Source organism: Rhynchophorus ferrugineus, unplaced genomic scaffold, assembly GCF_030347505.1.
Source record: "Rhynchophorus ferrugineus isolate W39M unplaced genomic scaffold, kcgeb_rfMv2 rfM2, whole genome shotgun sequence".
Taxonomy (NCBI): Eukaryota; Metazoa; Arthropoda; class Insecta; order Coleoptera; family Curculionidae; genus Rhynchophorus; species Rhynchophorus ferrugineus.
In genome coordinates this window covers 84,363,762-84,390,736 of record NW_027472581.1, presented here as the reverse complement: position 1 = coordinate 84,390,736, position 26,975 = coordinate 84,363,762, and the positions used below count along the sequence as shown (strand labels likewise).

The 26,975-nt window shown below is 32.6% G+C and overlaps 3 protein-coding genes and 1 long non-coding RNA gene across 6 annotated transcripts in view; 1 reads left to right on the top strand and 3 right to left on the bottom strand.

The window, feature by feature from the left end:
• LOC143191527 (uncharacterized) overlaps positions 1-26,975 on the top strand; it is a 28,940-nt gene continuing 1,965 nt past the window's right edge. Inside the window, exon 1 of one of the 3 annotated variants that reach the window (XR_013004529.1) lies at positions 1-137. This is a non-coding gene — a long non-coding RNA (uncharacterized LOC143191527). Of the gene's footprint in view, positions 138-3,934; positions 4,057-15,998; positions 16,100-26,975 lie in introns of those variants that run through there. The other 2 variants (XR_013004531.1, XR_013004530.1) reach the window with 2 other exon arrangements.
• On the bottom strand, positions 1,292-1,807 carry LOC143191526 (myogenesis-regulating glycosidase-like). The gene is made up of 2 exons (XM_076396706.1): positions 1,596-1,807; positions 1,292-1,539 (listed from the first exon to the last, which is right to left on the bottom strand). The coding sequence occupies exons 1-2, from the start codon at positions 1,684-1,686 to the stop codon at positions 1,352-1,354; spliced, it is 279 nt and encodes a 92-aa protein (XP_076252821.1). The 5' UTR covers positions 1,687-1,807; the 3' UTR covers positions 1,292-1,351.
• LOC143191513 (myogenesis-regulating glycosidase) lies at positions 3,818-16,005 on the bottom strand. Its single transcript, XM_076396688.1, has 14 exons — positions 15,903-16,005; positions 15,698-15,847; positions 15,442-15,636; positions 13,336-13,449; positions 13,132-13,277; positions 12,980-13,067; positions 12,389-12,540; positions 10,551-10,707; positions 10,311-10,498; positions 10,145-10,257; positions 9,964-10,083; positions 4,348-4,489; positions 4,122-4,284; positions 3,818-4,065 (listed from the first exon to the last, which is right to left on the bottom strand). Exons 1-14 carry the CDS (start codon positions 15,907-15,909, stop codon positions 3,878-3,880), a joined length of 1,923 nt encoding a protein of 640 aa, XP_076252803.1. The 5' UTR covers positions 15,910-16,005; the 3' UTR covers positions 3,818-3,877.
• On the bottom strand, positions 20,834-26,416 carry LOC143191514 (myogenesis-regulating glycosidase). Its single transcript, XM_076396689.1, has 14 exons — positions 26,325-26,416; positions 26,114-26,242; positions 25,861-26,055; positions 25,672-25,795; positions 25,472-25,607; positions 25,038-25,113; positions 23,922-24,088; positions 23,710-23,866; positions 23,469-23,656; positions 23,308-23,414; positions 21,525-21,644; positions 21,332-21,473; positions 21,116-21,278; positions 20,834-21,058 (listed from the first exon to the last, which is right to left on the bottom strand). Exons 1-14 carry the CDS (start codon positions 26,335-26,337, stop codon positions 20,874-20,876), a joined length of 1,902 nt encoding a protein of 633 aa, XP_076252804.1. The 5' UTR covers positions 26,338-26,416; the 3' UTR covers positions 20,834-20,873.

Below are 26,975 nucleotides of genomic sequence, written 5' to 3'. Positions count from 1 at the left end.
GTATTTTATTTATATTAAATGTATAATAATAATAGTTCACACACGGGTTATCAATATATTTCAACGATTTTAACATTCAGCTTCATAAATGATATAGTAGTAGTAGTGTCACTGTTACAATCACAAACAATTTAAAAGTAAGTGTTTTTTTTTATTTATATTATATATAAAATGTTAAAAATTCAAAATCTTTCAAAATATTTATCAAACTGAGTAACTATTATCTATACATCTGGAAAAAAATACGTTCTTGTACTTTAATACCACGTTGGTTACATAGGTGTTATTATAAATTTATTCCAACATAATTTATAATGACACTGCAAGGTCTAGAACATTTATCAACAAATTTCATCATTGTCGCGGTACTATACAACTAATTGGGTCTCCAGTATTGTCAGTGTCTTTTTCTTTTTCGGTTGTATTTTTCTATAACAAATAATTTCTATTAAGGTATTAACTTATATGTCTGTTAAGGTAAATAGGGATATCGGTAAGGAAAGGATGCTTTATATATTTGTTACTATGAACAGCAATAAAGGTTATTAATTTGATGACAAAGAGTCATTGATTTCTATGACCTCAATATGTTAAATATATGACTTGTCTCAACAGAGCCAGTATAGAAAGGAGGCAGAAAGGTTAGTAGAGGGCGCTGTGACTTGTATCGAATGGGTATATATAACCAGGGATCAAAGTAAGGTCTCTTTTGTTCCAAGGCCATAAGTGGTATATTAATTCCGTCCCGTTCCGAATCATAAGTGATTCGTAAAACAATATATCGCCTTATTAAAAAAGACCCTTTGTGATACCTTTAACATATGCGTAAGAAATATTTCATTCATTTGTTCTTCTGACGATCTAAAAGAAGAATTTTTCTATCTATTTACAATCTATATATATATATATATATATATATATATATAACCTCAAGCCATAATGTATTTTTAATTCGAACCAATATATTTTTTATAATATATTTTGCCTTTTATATATTAGAGTTTGAAACATAAAGGTTTTCATTATTGTGAAAGAGAAGAATCTGCTTTTGCTGAGTTAATCTATCTGTAATAAAGGAGAAGAAATATTAACGATATCAGTTATCCTATATAACGTTGATATATATATATATATATATATATATATATATATATATATATATATATATATAACGTACCTTATATATATAGCGTAACCTTTTGTTGGAATGTTAAGATGCCAATCACATTATTTGATCTGATAACTTATTGAGTATCGGTATGATAAATGGTTTAAGTTAATAAAAGACAAGTATTAATAGCAATTTATTGATAAGTTTCATTGTATTATTTAACGCTGTTTTTTACCATTTCTAATACTGTCTGATGAAATACGGTAAAACTTCAATTGGTGCGTCATAGAGCAAACTGATAGGACCCTCATATTTGCAACTATTATCGTTTCCATCCAGCCAAGTGCCCTCGGGAAGATACACCTGCCTAGACGTAGCTCCTTCTTGTAATACTGGAGCAACCAGGATAGTGTCACCAAGTAAGAATTCTGAAAATAATTACTATGTTATATATCCGATTTGTGTTACGCAACTAGTCACTGACCGTCCGAAACTTTCAAAGCTTCTGAATCTGTGGGTGCTATCCACCATATTGGTGGGTTAGTGGGAATCCCTGCCCTCACCCTGAGCTTCATGGCAGATAAGATATCTGGAGCATAAATAGGTATATCGGTAAGGAAAGGATGTTTTATATATTTGTTACTATGAACAGCAATAAAGGTTATTAATTTGATGACAAAGAAGTCATTGATTTCTATGACCTCAATATGTTAAATATATGACTTGTCCCGATACAAGAGCCAGTATAGAAAGGAGGAAGAAAAGTTAGTAGAGGGCGCTGTGACTTGTATCGAATGGGTATATATAACCAGGGATCAAAGTAAGGTCTCTTTTGTTCCAAGGCTATAAGTGGTATATTAATTCCGTCCCGTCCCGAATCATAAGTGATTCGTAAAACAATATATCGGTTTATTAAAAAAGGCCCTTTGTGATACCTTTAACATATGCGTAAGAAATATTTCATTCATTTGTTCTTCTGACGATCTAAAAGAAGAATTTTTCTATCTATTTACAATCTATATATATATATATATATATATATATATATATATATATATATATATATATATATATATATATATATATATATAGATAGACTATTTTGAAGCACTGGACAGGACAATGAAAATCGTTAGAAAACATGAAAAGTCTAATAATTAGCGTTGGGAACTGGCGACTGAAAATAGTCGAAACAGGTAATAGTTGAATTGGTGGATAGTAAAAAACTAGCTACTGAATATAATAATTGGAATTTCAGTCAAATGCAGACTTCTTCTGTTTTTCTATTCGTGCTGTATGAATTCCTTCCCATACCAATTTTGAGAGAGGAATGGACGAAGATAATTGTTTGAATTTTTGTGCTATTATTTTAAACAATTTTAAATTGGCAAGTGGCTATGTGAAAAAATTAATGGAATAATGATCCCCAAATATATTTAATCGTATGTTAATATTCGGAAATTAACAATGACATAATGTAACAAAATTAATTGTTTTATTTCCATTTCTTTGAAATGTATTTACTAATTTTTTTAACCATGTCATCAGTGAGATGGAGATATACATATTCTTTTTAGAATTTTCTTTAGAATAGAAAAGGAAATAGATAATTCCTGTAATTTATTACGTTCAAAATAACACTTTCATTCAAATGATGTAACATTATTTTTATATTTTATATATTTGCCTTGATTATAAATAGAACATATTTGTATTATATTTTCTGAATCAATTTTATCAATTATTAAACCATCGCACCTTTTTTAGATTCAATAGTAATTTTATTTATCGTTAATAAAGAATGTCTTAAAATTTGTATTCGTTGAGAGTCGAATGAAGGAAGTTTTAATATTCAAAAGGCTTAAACAAACGTCAAGAAACCTAGCAAATCGAAAAAGATAATAAAAAAAAACAAAATTATTTTTCTATTTATCGATCAAAATGTTTTTCTTTTTAGCTAGCCAGTATAGAAAGGAGGAAGAAAAGTTAGTAGAGGGCGCTGTGACTTGTATCGAATGGGTATATATAACCAGGGATCAAAATAAGGTCTCTTTTGTTCCAAGGCCATAAGTGGTATATTAATTCCGTCCCGTCCCGAAGCATAAGTGATTCGTAAAACAATATATCGCCTTATTAAAAAAGGCCCTTTGTGATACCTTTAACATATGCGTAAGAAATATTTCATTCATTTGTTCTTCTGACGATCTAAAAGAAGAATTGGCAGTGATTTTTCTATCTATTTACAATGTTATATATATATATATATATATATATATATATATATATATATATATATATATATATATATATATAGCCTCAAGCCATAATATATTTTTAATTCGAACCAATATATTTTTTATAATATATTTTGCCTTTTATATATTAGAGTTTGAAACATAAAGGTTTTTATTATTGTGAAAGAGAAGAATCTGCTTTTGCTGAGTTAATCTATTTGTAATAATGAAGAAGAAATATTAACGATATCAGTTATCCTATATAACGTTGATATATATATATATATATATATATATATATATATATATATATATATATATACATATATATATATATATATATATATATATAACGTACCTTATATATATAGCGTAACCTTTTGTTGGAATGTTAAGATGCCAATCACATTATTTGATCTGATAACTTATTGAGTATCGGTATGATAATTGGTTTAAGTTAATAAAAGACAAGTATTAATAGCAATTTATTGATAAGTTTCATTGTATTATTTAACGCTGTTTTTTACCATTTCTAATACTGTCTGATGAAATACGGTAAAACTTCAATTGGTGCGTCATAGAGCAAACTGATAGGACCCTCATATTTGCAACTATTATCGTTTCCATCCAGCCAAGTGCCCTCGGGAAGATACACCTGCCTAGACGTAGCTCCTTCTTGTAATACTGGAGCAACCAGGATAGTGTCACCAAGTAAGAATTCTGAAAATAATTACTATGTTATATATCCGATTTGTGTTACGCAACTAGTCACTGACCGTCCGAAACTTTCAAAGCTTCTGAATCTGTGGGTGCTATCCACCATATTGGTGGGTTAGTGGGAATCCCTGCCCTCACAGTGAGCTTCATGGCAGATAAGATATCTGGAGCATATTTCTCATGAAGATTTACCATGTTCCTCACTATTTCTGTGGTGTTTAACTAAAAAGACAAAATGGTGTATCACTAATAGTTACTGATTATTACTCGGAAAAAGTTAAGCACCTTGTCATCATCAGCAAAATCCCACGGCAAATAGCTGAACTGCATGGCTGGCATAAATACTGTCGCTTGAGTCCATCTAATCAACAAATCCAAAGTAGGTTGTTGTCTGTATCCGTTTCCTCCTATCATATCTGGTAACACCCTATATATGTAAAAGCGAGTTTTATTTATTTACATTTTCTCGATAATTTTTTTTTTGGACGCAGACGAGGACGTGTATCCTTCAAAGAAATCATAAATCGTTCCGAATATCTATGGTACTAAGAATCCCATCTGATAATTCAATATTTTATACCTTTTAATTTTAGTTCGTTAGTTTAATTTATCCATGTATCTTTATCTATTTTATTATTTCTTCGTATCTTTCCCATAATTCTCAAATTACGGTAAATTAAAGATAATATTTTCATGACTGCAACTGTAAAGTATAAATTATAACCATTTTATAAATCAGAAACTGACGCCAAAGTGGCCAAAGTAACTGATGTGTAGTTGTGATCTATTGATAATTTGAAGGATATATAAACGCCACCTAAAGTGACTTCGGAATCTTCTTGTGAAAGAATTCTTCGCTGGGAAGCGAGCATTCTTTCGAGATCTGAGAACAGAAAATAGTCGCTGAGGCCAGACCTGGAAAATAAGGTGGATGAGGAAACAATTCGAAGCCCAATTAATTGATTTTTGCCATCGTTTTCACTGTTGATGGTTCTTGCTTCTTCAAGGTAGTCAATGAAAATTATTCCATGCGCATCCCAAAATACAGCTGCCATAACCTTGCCAGCCGACTGTTGCGTTTTCCCACGCTTTGGAGCGAATTCATCGTATGCAGTTCACTCAGATGACTGTCGACGGGACTTCGGAGTGAAATGATGGAGCCATGTTTCATCCATAGTCACATATATTCGCAAAAACTCGGGTTTATTACGCTTGATCATCGTCAAACGATCTTCGACACGAATGATATGATGTACACGTTCAGTTGATGTCTTTAGAATGTCTGCTATTTCATTTAATCTCAATTTACGGTCATTCAAGTGGATTTAATTTTGTGGATTTTTTAAATGTAAACAGTAACACCCTGTATTTAGCGTCCACTGCATTCACCGTCATCGGTGCTCATTTCACCACATCTAAATTTAGTATACCTTGATGGTTGATTTTCCTCTGTATTTTTTTCTTTCGAAAAGCAATATTTGATCAACACGTGAAATTCCTTTTTATCCATTTTTTTACAATAACAAAAGTTGTTTCACTCAAAATGCTATAATTCACAAACTAATGATCCGACAGCTGTCAAATTTATAAACGCATCTTTTGAGGGTTAGGGCTAACTAAAAAACATATGGATTTAATTCTAGTACCGCCATCTATATGTCAATGGAATTTTTAATTGACCTGTTATGTCCTAATTATCATTAAGGTTTCACTTAAGTAAAAGTAGACTAATAATAAAATTCGCTGGGTATAAGATTGGGTCAGTAAACGGTATGTAAAATCAGTGCAGGTTTCATACAAGGAGTATCGTCAAATGTTGTCATATTGTAAGATTATCAACAGGAGAGTATCTCTAACATTATAAAACTTTCTCGATATTAGTGATACGACACTAAAGACAATTTTTTACTTTTTCCTCTTGTGTCAGACACATAGATTATAAAAAAGTGTTTAGTGTACACTGACAATAATCATGGCACATTCAAAATTGAATTTTCTTCATTCATTACTGTTGTTGCTTGATCTGCTGTTGAAGAAATCTGCTGCCGAAGTTCATTTGAAAAGCTTATGGTGATGATGCCTTGACCTCCCACAATTGTCTGATTTCTTTCAATCAGTTAAAAGAGGCGATTTCAAGGGTAATGACTAAGAACGACATGGCAGACCAACAAAATTGGAGGACAATGAATTACAAGAATTATTGAATCAAAATCCAACACAACCTCAAAGTTTTGATGCTAGCTCTTACGCTTATTGTGACATTGTCGTTTACAATGAAAAGTGGATCTATTACGATAATCCCAAGTCACGAGAGGTATCTTTATCGATTCCGATGCGGAATATTCATGTCTTGCTGTTCATATAGTAAAATCTGCAAGGTGTAGCGTATTGTGACCTACTAAAACTGATTGACAGTGTTACTGTTGATGTCCACCGACGTATTGTTGCAAAAAAGATCAACAATATTCTGCACCATTCTTTGTATGAGAAAGTTTGGCCATGCAACGCAGGAGTTGCGAAGGTTGTTATAATCGAATGGGAATTTCTGCGTTATGTTAACTGAATTTGAAATGATAAAAAAGTATTTTGATAAATATATATTGTACCAATTTATCTCAATAAATGACTCTTTAAAGTGAACAATGATCAGAATACATGCAAACACCTAACAATAACAAAGTGACATTTACGTAGACGTCCCAAATTATATTTACATAATATTATATATTGCAATGTCCTGCCCGAACGTTGACTCGCTCCTAAGGAATAATTTATTTCGATAATAAAACAAACAAGATATAAAACCATCAGATTTACAAATCAACAATGACATCCATTTAGTGACTCACAGCAATATTGCGAATTCTAGATTTACCAAGACAATACCCAAAATATGTTTATGTTTTGTTATAATGTTTAACAATTACGGCGTCAGCTTAAGAGGTCAAGGCTTGTCGGTTTAGGAGGACAGTGGCATCATTTTAAGTAATTGTCGACGAATTTGTGAATTGGTTATTTATAGCGGCAGAGATTGAAATTTCGTTGCTTGTTTCATCGGCGATTATGGTTTTTCCAATCTGGCAACCACTAAATGTTACTCATTGATTTACATGAATTATATCAAAAACATCGTCACTTTAATTGCGAAATCGACATAAAGTGTTGACAACACTCAGCTTAACTATCTTTCACATAACTCTAGAATATTCTATATTTCTGCGAAAGTAGAGCGGACAAAATAATATGAACACCTGACATATACACAATATGTATTCATTGATAAGGTGTGGAGCTACCGCTTTTTATATACAACTGCAATAGATTCGTAATGTGTCAAAATAGTTTCCAATCGAATGTTAACAATTCTTCTATCAAAACCTCCGCCAATTGTTTTAATGATGTTGAAGATTCAAGATCAAGGTTCAAGATGCTTGATGATATTTTGATGTTCCATTAATCAAAACTGAACCTTGTTCCCTATGTGTATGGGCACACTATAATCTTGAAAGATTGCCATAATAAGGAGTCATAATACGAACTTCATCACTGAGGATATCGAGATATTCATTCGCAGTAATACGACCAGGGGTGTGAAGCAGAAGACCAGCTGCATACCACAATATTGCCGCCTAAATCATAGTAAGCAGGCAGCCTGGATTGTATAAACTCTTGAAGTTCTCTATACATAAACCTGACCGCTTCTAGGAAGCAATTTATATTATGATTTATTAAATTATTCCACATTCTTCTTATCATTAACTGTCTAGGTTTTATAATTGTTACACCACTTCTTTCGCAGCTTAGCTTTGGCTTCCGCTATAAACTGTTTTACATAGCAGCTCCTCCATGAATGCTAGCTTTCTAATGCTCCTGCTTTAATGACGTATTATCACTCAAGTGAGTGTTGTCACTTTTAGAGCGGTACATTGTATGTTTTCACATTTCATATTTTTGTTCTTTTCCATCGCTTGTAACCGTTTAGTTTTGAGGTTAATGTCACTAGAAGCTAATAGCATATATATCAAATTATTGCATACTTATGGCTATTGACATTTTTTACAAAAATCTTGGATACTTCCAAACATACATCATAAAATTCGCAAAATATTTATTAATTGAAATTGAAAATAAACACATACGGATTGGAAGTTTTCGTTATGTTAGCAATTATTTTTAATGGATGTGCAAATATTGCTGGTCTATCAATACTAGTACAAAGTAGGACAAAAGTCCCGCTACTATTTCGATTGCCTATAACTCAAAGAAAAGATAAGTATGTCGGCTAAATGGTGACCGCGATTCGCTATGTTCTTTTAAGACATTTTTCATGATACCCTGCAACATCTGAGGCTGAATTATTTAATTTCCTGACGAATACTGTCTTGATATTGAATCGTCTAGGGCTTATTCACATAAACTTTTGATTTTAAAAAGACCCCATAAGAAAAGTCTGGTGCTGTTAAATCCGGAGATCTGGTAGGCCATGCTAAATTGCCACTTCGCGAAATTAGTCTTCTTCGAAAACTTTATTCAATAATTGAAATGTTGAAAGATGTGTGTGCTGTGGCCTTATCTTGCTGAAACTATATGTCCTCTAGTCCTTGCTCTTCCATTTCAGGCACAAGAAAATTTCGAATCATGTCTTGGTACCATTCAGCGGTAACAGTAACTGCAACACCTTGATCATTTTCAAAAAAATAGGGACCAATGATGTTTCCAGTATGAATAGCACACCATATATTTGTGTTTAGTGGAAGCAATGATGTTTCATGACTTAATTGAATATTCTCTATTCCCCAAAACCCATTGTTCTCTTTACTGACGTGGCCAGAAGGTTAGAAGAAAATGGGCTTCATCGCTCGTTATCAATTTAGACAAAAAATCTTCAATTTCACCAGACAGCCTTAGGATTGTATTAATATACTCAACTCGTTGATCAGGATCTCTTAGTAACAATTTTTGGACTAATTGAATTTTATACGGAAACATTTTCAAGCCAGTTTTCAAAATTGGCTTTAAACTGCGTGCAGAAATGGGTAACTGGGAACCGTTTCTCCGAATTGATGTTTCTGGAAACTCTGCAATACTATCGCTCACCAGAGCTACATTTTCAGCTTTACAAGACGTGTGTTGTCTTCCAGAACGAGGCATGTCTGCTGTCGTACCGTACTGTCGAAAATTCGCATATAAACGATAAATTGTGGTTTTGTGAGGCACTGAACGATTAGGATATTTTTGACACAATTTCCGCTAAATGGCAATAATGGAACGATTATTTTCAATAATATTGTCACTATTTCTGCTCGTTCTTGTGGCTTATATTTATCCATAATAAAATCTGGACCACACAACACAATGGTTAAAGCGAAACTGAGCTAAACGTCACATACCCAAGATGGCGCGCGATTAAAATGGTACCGGGACTTTTTCACCACCTGTTATTTCTGAAATGTGTCTTCAAATTATCTGTCATATTTTGAAAACTCATACTGATCAAAAAGAAATTAAAGCTATAATATTTTTTTATGAGTCAGCTCAAAATGTATTGAAAAACATATATTTACATATTTAGTGGTAGACTACATACATACTGCTTCAACGAAGATCATCAATTACTTAAAGAATCGACTGCTCCTACATTTATTTCAATTAACAACATTTAATTTAGCAATTACTCAAATGATGTGCAAGGAATTATTAGATATGGGGTTCCACACAAAAAGTTCTTTGATGCTTGTTATGTTACTTAGAAAGTTCCAGCTTTTAATAGTAATTTACACATAAAAAATATGCAAACAGTCTTAGACAACATATATCGAAGACCATTCTGACCTACTAATGAAGGGATAACTTATGGCAAATAAATATCAACATTACAAAGTTACATTTTGGTATACTTACATTGAGTAACCAACCATATTTAGTTGCAAGAGTGTGGTGACCAAAGATTGAAGACCGTCGTCCAAACCCCAAACCGAATCTTTGTCAATCATTCTCAAGAAGAATGGGTATCTCTGAGTCCTAAAACATATAAAATTCTCCATAAACAATGACGAATTTATTGGGTTCTTATTATACTCACTTAAAGGCAGACCGAGCTTCTATTAAATCTCCGTAGTTTGATATTGTGCTGATGTAGCTCTGTGTGAAAATATTTGGAACATTTTCTGGATCATCTGATTGGTAAACTCCTGGCTAAAATTGTTTTGTTATTATTAAAAAAGGACGAGTCCGTTTACGTTGGTTACCTGTGCTACATAATCGACTTCACCGGCATCGAACTTAAACCCGTCAACTCCAACCTCTGATCGCACCTTGTCCAACCTTGCGGAATACCATGCGGCGGCCTCACTCTTCGTAAAGTCGATTTGTCGAGCGTCGTTGCTCTCCCACCATACCGTCGTCATATTTCCGTCCGGGTTTGCCACGAAGTAACCTAAAGAAATCATCGTGCAACTACAAAAATGGTATAATAATTCACCAGTTACCTTCTCGTTCACCTTCTTCGATCAATTCGGTGCATTCTGGATTAATAAATGGAGCTGCCCATAAAGTCACCCTCAAGTTACGGGCCTGTAAGTCTCGAACAACCTCGGTGATGTTAGCGAACAGATCTGGTTTGAAGACACGGGATCCAAAACAAGTCTGTAAATATTAAAATAAATTCACTGTATAAGCACCGAATGGGTAAAATAATATAAACACCTATCATATAAACTGTGTCTGAATAGTTTCCGACCTGTTTTTCAAACGTGCCATTCTTGTACTAAATCATTCGCCAATTGCTTCAATGATGTTGGAGATGAAAATCTACTTCTCACTCTCTTTATTTATGTTGAGGTCTGGAGATTGTGCTGGCCAGTGAAAATGTTTGATGATATTCTGATGTTCTTTAAACTATGACTAAGTAATTTTGGTTATGTGTTTGGGTGCATTATCATCTTGGAATATGGCAGTATTTGATATCAATATGCTAGTTTTAGTAGAGATATATTCCTTAATAATCAGTACAATATTTTGTACAGCACAAATGTGTGCACAAAAATACATTTATGAAAATATAATTTCATTTTTCATAATAAAATATATTTCTATACTTCCTTTTTATAGTTTTTAGACCGATATTTAAATAAGTTACATGTTGGTATATTTCAATACACACAGTCCATATTTACGTTCTTTTTTCTCTTCTTTTGAATTGCTACTTCCAATCAAACTTATCGTAAACAAATACATTTCAGCCGTAATTTTTCGTCTCAGAAATCAATTGGTGTTCAAGAATCTTTTAGGCCTTTTGGATGCAAGAATTCATTAAAAGAATATCGGTTTTACAGAAGGAAATAATCACCAGTTGCTGTCCACTAAGATAACAACAGTTTTGATTCCAGAATGAAGTGATGGATCCATGTTTGATCCATTATCACATATCTACGCAAAAAATCCGGTTTGTTACGTTTAAACATGGACAAAAACTGCTCGTACAATAAATCATCAACAAGCTCTCGTTTTTGGTCTTTCTCATAGTTAAATGCTCATGCAATATAAAACCAACACATTCTTTTGATATATTTAAATTATTAGCTAACTCATGCAACTTTTCTTATTTTCTTTTCGATCATTCAAAACGATTTTGGACCTCATTTGGACGTCCCCTGCGTTCTGGACCATCGGTGTCTCTACGACCACGTTTGAAGTCAGCAAACCAACGTTTTATTGTTGTTTCTGATGAAACGGAGTCCTTATAATATTTTTCAAGCCATTGCTTGCACAAGAAGCAGTGGAAAATTAAAACACGAAATTATTTTTGATCCATTGTTTTGAAAATAACAAAAGTAGCGTTACTCTTAGCACAATAATTCACAAACTTATGAATAGAATACCATGAAATTTTAACAGCTTTTTTTTTAAGGATATTACTAACTGAAAAAGCGGTGAATGCAATAAAATTAGCGCCATCTATGTATTAGGCCCGGGACTTTTCAGATCTTGTGTTAAATTTGGTTGTCATAGTCAGTATAGGTATTTCCCATCCGATTTTCACTTGTTTTGATAATTAACTTGTAATTCAATTATTGAAATCCAATGTCACAAATACTGACAAGAAAATGTATTTTAGTTATGGCGTATGATTCAGCTTTGAGACCATTCTTTTGGAAAGTAATCCACGTATTTTTTGCGATAAAGTTTCGAATTTCCAAAGAAATTCCACAAAATTAACACACAAACTACTTACTGTTAAATTTCTCCATAATAGTCAATGAATTGAATTATTATTATAAAATATTGATTGTAAATAAATTATATTAATACAAATTTTAACGTGTACCTCCCAGTCTTCGTCGATCTCTATTTGTCCGTCGAAACCATGATCCAAAATGTCATAGGCAAATTCGCGAACTACCGAATCATTAATATACTTTTTATATTTGGCCCATGTGGTCCATATTGGTTTCGTTACCATCGCTTCATTGGGATGCCCTTGAATATTAATAGATATTGACGATGTTGAGGTGTTTCAAAAACAATATTTTCATATTATAATGCATTCAAATAATATATTATTTGTGTAATACGGCATAATTAATTGTTACCGCGATAATATTTTTCGGCTTTTTATTTTTAAAATAAGTCTTTTTAAGATGACCGATCGACTCCAAATCGTTTTTATCGCAAGACTATGGCTCTGTGTTAAATGCTAGAAAATGGCTGGGTTTGATGATTTTGCTCAAAGAACAAATTTTTTTTTTGGAGTGGAATCCATAAATTGCCTGGAAGATGGATAACATCTATAGAATCAAACGGCCAATATTTTGAATAAATAGATTTTTTCGGTAAAAAAAGCGGTAATGAGTTTTTGATATAGCTAGTACATAAGTTCCACCGAGATGAAAAAAAAAATCGAATCTATTTATCTTACCTTGAGGTTTTCCTAAATAGTAATCAATTGCATGTAAGTGCGCTTGTTGAGGATCGTCAAAACCCGTTAAGAAATACGTCAGCAATACCTTTAAAAATACAGAGACATGTTTTCGTTAATAGTAGCTCTAGAACTCTCAAGATATTTAATACTCTAGTTCGATTTATATATGGTCCAGTGTTTGAAGCTATGAGACAAAGCTGCCCGTCTCGCTCATTATTCTGATCGACGTACAATGGAACGTTTTCGTGTATGTATATATAACCGCCATTGGAATTCAACCAATACCTTTCTGGAACTATATTTAAATGGATTAATTGAATACAATTTAATTTAATTAGACGAATTTAACTGACCAGCGAAATTCGAATCCTTCCTGACAACATAGGGATTGGCACCATTCAAAGTCAGTTTTTCTATTGGCCATTCTTGTTGATAATTCTGGGGACCACCATACCAATTAACCTCTCCTAAAATATCAATATGTTAATGTCATGTCTATATTTCATTTCTTCAAATGCGATAAGTTTATTGCAATAAAGGCATATTGCATAAAAGCATCGAGTAGTGATGAGAAGTGAGGAATTATGTCATGAATGTGAAAAAATATTGTTGTATATCTAACTTATCAAATAAAGAAATAATAAGAAATCTATTGATATTTCTGCTAAGTAATCATTAATTATCCTGAAGAATTTATCCTAGAAAAACATTTTCTCTAACCCAAAAATAGAGAGCATTTTTAAATTTATGAAAAATTCTTTTGTCTTTGTAATAAACAAACAAAAAGGGCAAGTTCTATAAATATATATATCGAACTTTTTTAAAAATTTTGACTTTGATCGAAAATAGTGGTGGTAAACATAATCCAAAGCACCATGTAATGTATTAAGTACTTGCATATATATTAGTCGTACGATATATATATATATATATATTGGTGAATATGCGAATTATCAATGTAAATAATTGTTAATCAATCCAACCTAACTATTAAGCTGGATGGCTTTGACATTTATCTATATAAAATAACAGCTTTTGATGCTGCTGGTGCAACCCATCAAACCCTTTTAGAAACCTATTTTGATGCTGCTCCGTTATATCTCTCAATTAGTAAGTGGTTTTATTTTTAGATTTAACAGTGCTGATTTGGATGTTAACGACAAAGAACGACCTGGAAGACCAAAGTTTAATACAATGAATTCGAAGACTTATTGTATGAAAACTTAATTGAAATTCCCAAGAAGTACTTTTATTTTATCAGTTGAACATCATCATCAGACACTTTGGGCTTAAGATCTATGTCACTGTTTTCAATGTGCAGTTAGGATTACGTATAACTTCACTGTAACTAGACAAAGTGGTTTTACTTTTTTTAATCCTTTGACTAAGCCATTATCTATGAGTTGAAGTACCTCAACATTGATCTGCTGATGAAGCCTCTGTTCATGTCTTTGGGCATAATCCTTGAAAACGACAGTTTCTACTTTCAGGTCCTTATATAGTTTGTCGTTACGAATGTACCATGGAACATTGGCAATACCTTCAGTGCCTTGTTTTGGAATCTTTATCTAATATTTCTATTGATTTAGCTGGTACAACCTTAGAGTTGAATAGCATAAGTCCAAACACGTTTCAAGACTTGTTGGTGGAGCAAAAGATTATTCTATACTGACAATGCTAAATAATACCTAATAACCAAAACATTTCGTGTATTTTAGGTTGAGTCCTTCACATTTTTTCCATGTAATAAAATGTGGCTTCCAACTGAGTTTAACATCAACTGATATTTCCATAAGGGATTACTTTTTGATTTTTATATACTGGCTTGTGCTTGATTCTTTTGTTGGTGGAATAATGATGCACTGATTTCTTTTGATACATTTTGATGAGTCATTTTTCTGTCCAGCAATCGAAATAGCTTTTTGAAATTTTTTTCTTGATTCAGTTTTGTTATCTCCAGTGACTAAGATTGCAGTGTCAAATATAGCAAGAACGTTTTCATTAAATGTAGGCAAGCCCCGAGTATACAGTATATATATATATATATATATATATATATATATATATATATATATATATATATATATAAACATGCAGTTTAAATAAATTAAATTAATGATTGATAATGAATAGGTAAATTAATTCTCCTAAAATTGAACTGAACAAATTATACATAATATTAAATTAAATTAACGTCATTTAAGTTCTATTAAATGAACTTAGAACCCAATAATATATAAATTTTAATTAATTGTAATGTATCGATATAACAAATCAAATAGTTTAAACTTGAAACAGTTTAATTAAAGATGTAATTTAATCGAAGTGATTTTAAAATGAATTCCAAATAGAATTAAACCAAATAAAAAATATTTAATCCAGTTTAAATCACATTTGTTAAATTAAGTTAAGTTAACGCCACTGAAATGAAATCGAAGCAATATTTCTTTGAACTTTACCTTTTTTTAAATCAAAGCAATCTTTGAGGGTATAGGTGAGGTCGTGGGATACCCACATTACGGCAAAACCACCATTTACGTCTATTATTGACAGAGTATAATCGGACGTAACTGAGCTGCATGTCCTTGATAAACAGCTGAATGATGTTACGTTTATATTAACACCAATAGTGCCCTCGATTACAGTAACATTATCTAGAACAAGATTGATTTAATATTATAATTAATTTTAATTAAAAAAAAACCGTTTAAAGACCTCTGTATAGAAGAACGTCGAAGCCGAGACCGGATGAAGAAGGATTCAAACTCAAGGAAATATCATTGGTGTCCGAGAGAATGGTATATGGGGCTGCATAGACTTGTCCAATTACCAAAACAGCGTAGAAACACCAAATACTGCGAGGGTCTAAATTAATTGAAAAGTTAATTTAAATTTATTTGAAATATCACAAGGTACTTACTTAACATGACTATCAAACAATATTACCAGTATAACTAATCGATACGTTTCCTATTTAGAGTTTATTTATACGTCCTTATCTCGTACGTTTGAAGAGCTTCTTACAGATATCATTAGAATTATTATGTTTTGAAACGTCTTTAAGTTATAGTGGTTTTAGTGACGCTGTGTGATGATATCTTAAAAATAACAAAAAAGGTAATTTCCTAAGTCATTGTTTTCTTATTAAAAATCTTATTGATATTGCTTGTTTGTAAGTGTTAAAATTATATTAAGAGAATTTTTAAGACGGTTTAATTTGCTTTAAGTTTGATTCGATGTTTCACATTAAAACATTGGATCTGGACTTCGGTTACACGAAGTGGTTAAGTATTACGTAGGAGCCAAGTCTCATTTCAAAAACTACCTAACAAAAAATCATATCAATTCAGTCAAATACACTGTTTGAAATGAGATTTGCAATTTCTTCTTAATAGACTTCTAAAGACTACTAAAACTGTTACAAGAATTATTAAACTTCCTGTTAATCATGTCGCTGTAAAATGGTAATAGAAAATCCAAAAAAGTATGAGCCATATATTTGGAGACCAAGTTGTTAATTTCAATGTATAGAAATAAATTCTTGTTTATAGTCTCGCTGAGACTCGAAAATGCCTGGTTTTAGTTTTAAAATATTTGCGGAAGTCCCGAAAAGGTTTATATGGTGAGAAAATATGGAATAATTGCGAATAAAATAGTAAAAACAACAAATTTATTTCTCTATACAAAGAATTACTACCACTGTCATTAATATTTTAACTGTCACAAAGGATAGATATTTTTATTGGTTTTTAAATATTTATGGGTGCTTTCGATAATGTATTTTGTTATTTTCATACTGACTAAAACTATCGGACACAATTATCAACCCGCGATTAGAATATGTAATCTGTTAAAACAGTGAAGATAATTTCTCAGTACTGGCTCTTTAATACTGTAAAATGTATATTTCATACAAATATTTGTAATGTTTGATGAACATGAAAATCAAATAACTGAAAAACAATGTGCTACGGTAATTTCGAATCGTAGTCTAAGTGGTGTCGTGTAAACATTTACCAAGAATAGAGTCGAGATTTGCAATGAGTGGTTATGCTTACTTTGTAAATCTATTTCATATTTTTTATTACTTAGCCACGAAATTTGTGCGCGACAACTGTCTTTACTTTTATTATCAACATTGTCCTGAAGAAATCAATCTAGGTAAGTCATGTGCTAACCGCACTAATGACCAGCGAGATACAGAAAATGATAGCAGTTGTATTATGATATCACATTTGCGTTCGATAATGAAACAAGTTTGTGCATATTAAACACAACAACAGCGAACCGCAGTGCACCTGCGATTCTTCCAATTAACCCGTGCATTTTCCTATATTTCAATTCCAGTTTTTTTCTTTTCTTCTTTATATGTTCCATCCAGCGAAATTTTGCTCAAGATTCATTCCGGTCTGTTTATAGGTGGACAGCACAGGTACAGATTTACATTCATTAATTCTTATTTTCGAAGCTTGTGTCCAATTATTTATATTGTCACTTGCCTGTTGTAATTTTCGTGAGGCTTCTTCACCATTGTCTCCGACAGCTATAATCGCAGTATCATCAGCAAATGTAGCCATCGTAATATTCTCCATTTGTGGTATATCACAAGTGTAGAGTAGTTAAAGCATTGGTCCCATTACACTTCCTTGTGTTACACACCTGATTGAGCTTCTTTTATTGTAGAGTAAGCTTCTTCTTGTTTGGCTCTAACCATTCTGGTTGTAATGTACGATTTTAATAGTTCGGTGTGTTGTTTTGGTAACATTTTCTATAGTTTATGAACATTCATGCCAAACCTTATCGAAGGCTTGTGCTACATCTAAGAATATAGCTGAGCATACTTTTTTACTTTCGTAGGCTTTTTCAATAACGTCTGTTATTCTGTGAAGCTGGTCAATTGTTGAATGTTTGTTAATAAACCCAAACTGGTGTGTTGGTATTAGTTTTTTTCTCTCTATGATATGATTCTTGATAACATTCGAAATTATAATAGTTCTTTCCAAATGACGTCGTTTGGTGCAACAAACACAAACAATTGATCACTTATTAGGAGCGATGTTATCACTATTAGATGCAGATTATCAATTCTCAAAAAAATTACTTTATGGGTAGTCCAGATGCATAAATTGATAGGTGTTGTATTCACAATCCAACAGTGAAGCGAACTATCCAAAAACTACAAACGTTTTTGCATCAGAACAACGATTTAGTCAATTTAGAATCAGATACCATCTGAGAGCCATAATATCGTCATCAGACCTGCAAAATATCAATAAATTCATTAACGAAATGGTTATTGTTATTATCGGAGTCAGAGTTCACCAGGTCATTTGACATTTTGAGTCTCACAATAATTGGTACATGGATAACATAACAGGTCAGTTGAAAAGTCTCCGGCATACCATAATAAAACATATTATTTTGCCAAAATTCGTTCTTTTTATTTAACATAATAAGGGTGATTATAGCACTGATTATAGCGACCCTCCAACTTTTCGATATCATTTTGTAGTACGATTTGTTCTTTGCTTCAAAGTAGGCCTCAGTTTCGGCGATCACCTCTACATTCGACGAAAATTTCTTCCCAGCAACAAGAAATAGTCAATGGGAGCCAGATCTGGAGAATACAGTGGATGAGGAAGCAATTCGAAGTCCAATTCATGGATTTTTGCCATCGTTTTCACTGACTTGTGACACGATGCAGTCTTGGTGAAGCAGCACTTTCTTTTTTTTTCAAATGTGGCTGTTTTTCGGCGATTTCGTCCTTCAAACGGTCCAATAACGCTATGTAATAGTCGCTGTTGGTGGTTCTTCCTTTTTCAAGGTAGTCAATAAAAAATATTCCATATGTATTCTAAAAACAGACGCCATAACCTTGCCAGCCGACTGTTGCGTTTTGCCACGCTTTGGAGCGGGTTCATCGTGTGCAGTTCACTCGGATGAGTGTCGATTGGACTTCGGAGTGAAGTGGTGGACCCATATTTTTCCATTGTCACATATAGATGCAAAAACTCGGATTTATTACGCTGGATCATCTACAAACACTGCTTCGAATCATCAACTCGTCGTTGTTTTTGGTCAAAAGTAAACTCGCGCGACATCCACTTTGCACAGAGCTTTCTCATATCCAATTATTTGTGAATAATATGATGTACACGTTCACTCGATATCTTTAGAGTGTCTGCTATTTCATTCAATTTCAATTTACGGTCAATATCATTTTGCGGATTTTTTAAATGTTTTCGTCGGTACCAACCTCTTTTGGGCGTCCACTGCGTTAACCGTCTTCGGCGCTCATTTCACTACATCGAAACTTAGCATACCAATCCTTGATGGTTGATTTTCCTGGGGCAGTGTCGGGAAACTCGGCATGAAACCAAGTTTTTTCTTCAACTGTATTTTATCTCTTCAAAAATCACACTCACTTAATTTTTTCACAATAGCAAAAGTTGCTTCACTCAAAATGCTATAATTCACAAACTAATGATCCGACAGCTGTCAAATTTATACATGCATCTTTTGAGGGTTCTAGCACGCCATCTATGTGTGAAGCCTGGGACTTATCAATTTACCTGTTATGCATCTAATCAAGAATGAATAACAGAATAGCCAATGATAAAAAACGAGAATTATACTAAGCAACCAAAATCCAACAATCTTTCTTTTACGGTACCACGGAACTTCCTTCATCTAGTATTGCATTTTCTGTTTAACTCAAAAAATCTTTCAATATATTCCATCAATCAGTGTGTGCATTTTAATTTCAACCTTTATGAAATAAATATTTCGATATAGATCACAAGTTCTGTCTAGCCCAGATATTACCTCTTCCAATGACTAATATTTTTTTTATTAAAATACTCAATCAAAAGCTTTAAACCGTAACTTCTATCATTATCATTTTTATCAACCAGAACAAAGTATGATTTTTCAATGGAAATTCATAACAGACTCAAAAAAGCTCCTGAAGTTAATGATAGTTCCCTTTGACTATTGAAATAACTGCCATGAAAAGCAATCATTTTGATGACATACATATTTAACGTATGTTTAAAACCGAAACATATTTTAATATGTCACAAATAATTATGCACCAATAAAAAACCTGTTAAAGCGGTAGAACAAATCGACCAAGTGCTTTGAGGTTATTGAAAAGCCCCTCGAAAAAATCAAATACTGTCCGACAATATTGATATGGCATTTGGGGGTGATTCCCAAGATGAGAAAATTGCTGTGGTCGAAGTATTGACAGTTACGCGAGACGTATTTTTAGCATAAAAAGATATTCTCAACATTCTAACCTACTTCAGATGGAGTTACGAATGGTAGTGTCTTGGAGACACTCCTCTATTTACTCTATACTGTCCCTATAATGTTCCTATAATAAACATCATTTGGAACATACACTCATTATCAAGATCAAGTCAAATATCCACAAATGGACTAGAGAGTAGCAAATACAACTTAAAATCTGCACAGATCAATTTCTTTTTCAAACAGAAACAGCGAAACATCTGGGCATTCATGTCAATGGTACATTAAATTGGAAATATCATGTTAGACAAAAACTTGTTAGTCAGTAGATACTCTTAATTTGACTTAACATCAAAACAATTGATTTATCTCCCAATAATAATGCCTATTGGAACTTGGGATGGGATACAGATATGGGGTTAAACTAAGCCATTAAATGGATTAGTGACTCAAAGCTGCTAAAGCCAAGTTCTTGAGTTAATTGCGAATGCTAATCGCTACGTGACCAATAAAGAACTACACGATGTCCTTGAAATAAAATGATTCGAATGAATAGAATTTTTCACTAGATTATAATATTTAAAGAAAACAATAATCTAAATAAGTACAAAGTTTATTTTAGTAAATTGCAAGTTGTTTAAACTTTAATAAACCATGGTAGAACATCAATTGGTGCACTATAGTTGAGTATCGTTACGGGACCGGTGTATATTTGTCCGCTATTACCATCCTTCCATTGTCCTTTCGGTATAAAAACGTCCCTGGTAACTGCGCCTTCTTGTATTACTGGAGCGACCAATATATCATCACCCAGCAAGTATTCTATAAAGGAAACATGTATAAAATAATGTATAAAATTAAATTTTACTATTAAAGTACCATCGGCTATTCCCAGGGCTTGTTCGTTATCGGGATCGGCCCACCAAACTGGAGGATTCACTGGACTTCCGTCACTGACACTTCGTTGCATGGCTTCAATGATTTTAGGAGCGTACTGCTCATGGAGTTGCACATATTTCTTCGATATTCCTTCAATGTCAAACTAAAACCCACAATTATAAGCTGAAGTAATGGAGATATTTTAATGATTCTTACCGATACTGAACTGGTATAATCCCAAGGTAGATAACTGAACTGCATTGAAGGCATGAAGGTATTGACTTGAATCCATCTCACGATCAGCTCACCTGTTGGTTTGTTACCGTATCCATTACCTCCGATCATATCAGGTAAAACCCTACAAAATGGCGTTGAAATATACTTCGTTCAAATACAACTAGTTGCTTACATTCCATATCCGTTCATGTTCATTTGTAGAAGAGTGGTGATCAAACTGGCTAAACCGTTGGAGATACCCCAGTCAGAGGACTTGTCGATCATTCTAACGAAGCTAGGATTTCTCTGAGTCCTGCAATAATCATTTGGTTAGATAATAGGAAGAAACAGATGTTGATTTTACATCTACAACTACAAAATCCAAACAGAACTAAGACAAAGCGAAAGTTTAAGCCCAACTCTGTTTTTAATATTAAAGGATGAAGTAATAAATACATGTTAATTAAAGAAAACAGAACTATATAACAGGCGGGGCAAAAGTCGCTATAATTTTGATTGTGTGACATCTTGGTTATATGACCTTTAGCTCAGTTTAGCTTTAACCATTGTATTGTGTAGACGTCCAAATTTTACTATGAGTAAATATACGCCGCAATATCGAGCAGAAATAGTGACAATATTTATTGAAAATAATGGTTCCATTATTGCCACTCAGCGGAAATTGCGTCAAAAATATCCTAAGCATCCAGTGCCTTACAAAGCCATAATTTATAATTTACATGCGAATTTTCGACTGTACGGTACGACAGCAGACAGGCCTCGTTCTGGAAGACAACGGACGTCTCGTAACACTGAAAATGTGGCTCTGGTGCGAGATAGTCTCCAGAAATATCAATTCGGAGACATGGTTCCCAGTTATACATTTCTGCACGCGGTTCAAGGCGAATTTTGAAAACTGATTTGAAAATGTTCCCGTACAAAATTCAATTAGTCCAAAAATTGTCCGATCCTGATGAAGCCTATTCTCCGTGGCCACTTCAATAAACAGAACAGTCGGTTTTGGGCAACACGAAATCTTCAATTAATTCATAAAACATCATTGCATCCACTAAAAACAACTGTATGGTGTGGTATTCATGCTAGAAACATCACTGTCCCTATTTCTTTTAAATGACCAAGGTGTTGCAGTTACTGTTACTGCTGAATTGTGCCAAGACATGATTCAAGAGTTGTTTGTGTCTGAAATAGAAGAGCAAGGACTAGAGAATATTTGGTTTCAGTAAGATAGGGCCACAGCACACACAGCTTGTTTAACAATTCAATGAATGACGTTTTTCCACGAAGACTAATTTCGCGATGTGGTGTTTTAGCAGGACCAGCCAGATCTCCGGATTTAACAGTACGAGACATTTTCTTATAGGTTGTTATACATCCTCAGATGCTGGAGGATGTCATTAAAATGCCTTAAAAAAGCCGGAAGTTGCATATCGAGTCGCGGTCACCATTTAGCCGATATAATATTTCAATTATTATAACGGAAAAAAATGTAAAGACCAAAGAAACTTTTATGAAAACTAAACTTACTTATCTTTTCTTTGAGAAAAGTTATAGGCAGTCAAAATGGTAGTGGCATTTTTGTCCCACGCTGTATAGGGTATACAAATTTAGAAAAGTATACTTAATATAAATTAACAAATGGCTCTCGTTATATTTTACAAAAATATATAACCTACAGCAATATTTAAGCATCATTGGCATCAAAAATACTTACCTGAAGTACACAGGGACAACAGAAATTCTTATATCATTTCTTTGTTCAGTTTAAATATTTCACAAAATAACGAAATAGTGTACCAATATTATGCTAATTAGCATAATAATGGCATTAATGGCATTAAACATCTGAGCTGTACAAAGAAATGGGTCATTCTATGTTCAATTTAGAGGAACCACACTTAATTAAATAGAAAAGAAACATAAAAATTTGATGATCGTCGCACAACTGCAGAACTTACCTAAAACCAGATCTTACTTCAATCAAATCACCAAACTGGGCACAAGTATCAACGTATTTAGTCGTCAGTATATTAGGTGAATGATATACATCGTCAAATTTTGGAGGCTGTCAAAAATATGGTATATGAAAAATGTAGTTAAGGTAGTCGAACGTTTATACCATTTTCATATAGTTGATTTCTCCTGCATCGAACTTGAAACTGTCGATACCGGGACTTTGCTGCAGCTTCTTTAGTCGAGCCGCCCACCAATCTGCCGCTTCTGATTTTGTGAAATCGACCTGATGCGAGTTGTCACTATTCCACCAGACAGCTGAGATATCACCACTGGTATTTTGGGCAAAATATCCTACAAAAAAAACTGTCAAAACGGAGAAATATTAAAATTATTTTCATAAGTACCATGTTCCTTTCCGTAATTTGAATTATCTTGACAGGTATCGTCAACGAATGGATGGATCCAGAGTGTAACTCTCCAATTATTATCCTTCAGCGACTTAACAGTATTGGAAATATCACCAAAATTGTCGGTTCTGAATGTTTGGGCTCCGTAACAAGTCTGCATATATTTCATGTTAAATCCTGCACTCACCGGTACGTAGATTTTATCTTACCTCCCAAGCATCATCGATTTCCAATTGTCCTCCTTGATAACCATGACTTCTGATGTCATTAGCGAACTGGAGAACAATATTGTCGTTGATGCCCTGTTTATATTTGGCCCATGTGGTCCATATAGGTTCTGCCACCATCTTTTCATTTGGATAGCCAGTAGGTTTTCCTAGAATTTAGAAGAATACTTAGAAATCTAATATAGAATATTTTCACTCCAGACAAAGTGACAAGTCCAAATCGAATATTTGGAGCATTATTAGATAAAATCAGAAAGATGGACGAATTATTTAACCAATCTACTACACGTATTTTATATTCTACTATATACACATAATTTAGCTTAATACCTACCTAAACCTATTTATCTATTTGCAATATTATTTTAACTACTACTGATTAGAGCAACAAATAAGATTTGTTTTGTTCGTAATTTAATTTTTTATGAATGTCATAAAATTATATTATCATTTTTGTATGGTTTGGGCTCGGTATCGATTTCAAACTGATCAATTGGTAGTAATTAAAACAATATTATAAATAGATAAAAAGGTTTAGATATAAAGTTAGATTTAGAAATATAGATTAATAGATTCTAACAGATGTTAGCAAACGTTGCCAAAATATTAGGACATAGTTTTGTTAGATTTTATCTTGTTATCTATATGTCATTATAAAACAAGATTTTGCTGTGAAAATAAATTTTGTAGCCCTCTTTATCTAAATAATAAAAGGTGTACAATTTATTACATAAAGTTGATTTTGTAACGTAAAAGTTACTAAAAGTGTAGCATTTCAAAATAACAACATCAGTATTAAATCCTGATTTTTTCGAAGAAAACGATCCTAAACAGTGAAGCTCATTTTTATCCTGATTGAACCACATTTGAAATTCAGATAACCTACATGTGATATTTTAATTAATATATACTGCACCAATTTCTCTCAGTAAAAGTCCTTTTAAAGTGAAAAAATGATAAAAATACATGCAAGCACCTAATAGTTTGTCAGCTAAAAAAATAATTAGCTGAATCAATTATGATACTATACCGACAATTATGATAATTATGATACACTCGAGAACCGTATTTTTTTTATAAATGAGAAATACTTCTTACCTAAATAGTCGTTAATAGCTTTCAAATGTGCTTCTTTAGCATCATCGTATACTTTAATAACATAAGACAGCTCTACCTGCAAATAAAAGATTTAAAAATAATATTCTTCTAAATAATAAATTGGTAACGTTTATACAATGATAAAATTAAAAGTTTGAACATAATTACAGAAACATTCGAGAAAATGTATATATTTAAAGATCCATCAAATATTTAAGATAATTTAAACAATTACAAATATCTGGTTATGGCTATATATACAGAATTCCCCACTTCAGTTTTAACTTGACTGATCCTCAGAAAAACAAACATCGATCTTAAAAGAGAATAGAAAGTTCATGAGATAGTAATATTAAATAATTGGAATGTTATCAACAAACACTCAAAAATGTACTGAACAGCCTTTTGCAAAATAAATAAATTATATTATTTACCTGTTCCCTATTCACATATGGTGATACAGCTTCGGCCTTGAAGCACACTTGTCCTTGAAGTTTGCTGTTTTGGTTGACCCATAAAGGAACAGTATCATCCAAGAAGATAAAGGTACCATTTGAATTAAGCCAATATCTAGAAATATATAATATTTTGTTTATACATTATTGAATATCCAGAATGTGGTTCTTCCTCTTACCTCTCTGCGATAGCGAAATTATCAGATTTTTTGATAATATAAGGCTCACTGCTATCGATTTGCATAAGTTCCAGAGGCCATACTTGAACATAACGTTCAGGTCCGCCATACCAATGAGTAGAATCTTAACAAAAGCAAGTCAGTAAGCGAATAACGATTTTCTAAGCCAACTAATCATGTTAAACTCACCAGGTTTCAACTCAAAACAGTCCTCATATACAGGAAGGGTATCCTTCGAAGACCACTTAATGTTAAAACCGTCTTTTAGAGGAACAATTGAAAGTTCTTCATTATCACTTAAAGCACAGCGTTTTTGACCAAGACATTTGGCGTTTTTTAATGATTTTCCCACTCCTAGTTTACCACTTAATTTCAATTTCCCATCTATAAGTACAATATTAAGTATTATATCGGATTTTAATAACAGCCATAACTAATTAACCTTTCTTCAGTAATATATTTAATCCCTCATCATCCACATCATATTCTAAATGAACTGACTGGGTAGTATCTTTCAGCAGTTCCCCAGAAGCAAGAAGAAACAAGAAAGATAAAATTCCGAACCTAACACCTAAATATTTACACATATTAAATGTATTTTAATTACACTTAAATTTTGTTATAAATAATGTGACACAAAATCATAAACTTACCATATAGATTCATCGTATCAATGTTGTGAATGTGATATTGTTGTCGGTTCTAATATACCTCAGGAAATCCTCCTTATCGATACGAAACATGAATCGAAACGGTGAAATTAATCTTATTGACATTATTGCTACTTGAGAACTTAAAGTAGATATACTGTTGATTTAGAAAACAGAAAACAAAACTGTTATAACTTTTATTTTATTCTATCGATTTTGCTTACCTAATAATGTTATGTGGAAAATAATTTTATTTTTTAATTTTTAACCGACTTCAAGAACTTTATATGTTCTGTTGTATATATTCTTTTAAAGTATGTTCGTCTATTTCTCCGTCAATTATGAACCGATTTTCAAAATTCTTTTCTTATTCGAAAAAATGCACTTACTAGGTGATCCCATTGGAACCAAGTCAGGATTAGATGGGGGAAGGGGGGTAATCGAGGGAAACCCTTAAATTTCAAAGGCATGTAACAGGTCAATTGAAAAGTCTACCATAGTAAGACACACTATTTTGGTGACATAAAACCCTTCAAGGGTGATACACTGATTATAGCGACCCTCCAACTTTTCGATACCATTTTTGTAGTAAGATTTGTCCTTTGCTTCAAAATAACAGGTCAATTGAAAAGTCCCCGGCCTAACATATAGATG

Bases quoted from the DNA above. Each gene is read 5' to 3' on its own strand.
- LOC143191526 (XM_076396706.1), bottom strand. From the start codon at position 1,686: ATGAAGCTCAGGGTGAGGGCAGGGATTCCCACTAACCCACCAATATGG. The intron at 1,540-1,595 runs GTCAGTGACTAG...AATTATTTTCAG, and splicing joins AGCTTTGAAAGTTTCGGACG to AATTCTTACTTGGTGACACT.
- LOC143191513 (XM_076396688.1), bottom strand. The intron at 10,084-10,144 runs GTGAGTATAATA...TATATGTTTTAG, and splicing joins GAAGCTCGGTCTGCCTTTAA to GACTCAGAGATACCCATTCT. The intron at 4,285-4,347 runs GTGCTTAACTTT...TTGTCTTTTTAG, and splicing joins ATTTTGCTGATGATGACAAG to TTAAACACCACAGAAATAGT.
- LOC143191514 (XM_076396689.1), bottom strand. The intron at 25,114-25,471 runs GTAAATAATATA...TTTTATTTGCAG, and splicing joins CATATGTGAATAGGGAACAG to GTAGAGCTGTCTTATGTTAT. The intron at 23,657-23,709 runs GTACTTATGAAA...TTTTTTTTGTAG, and splicing joins AAATTACGGAAAGGAACATG to GATATTTTGCCCAAAATACC.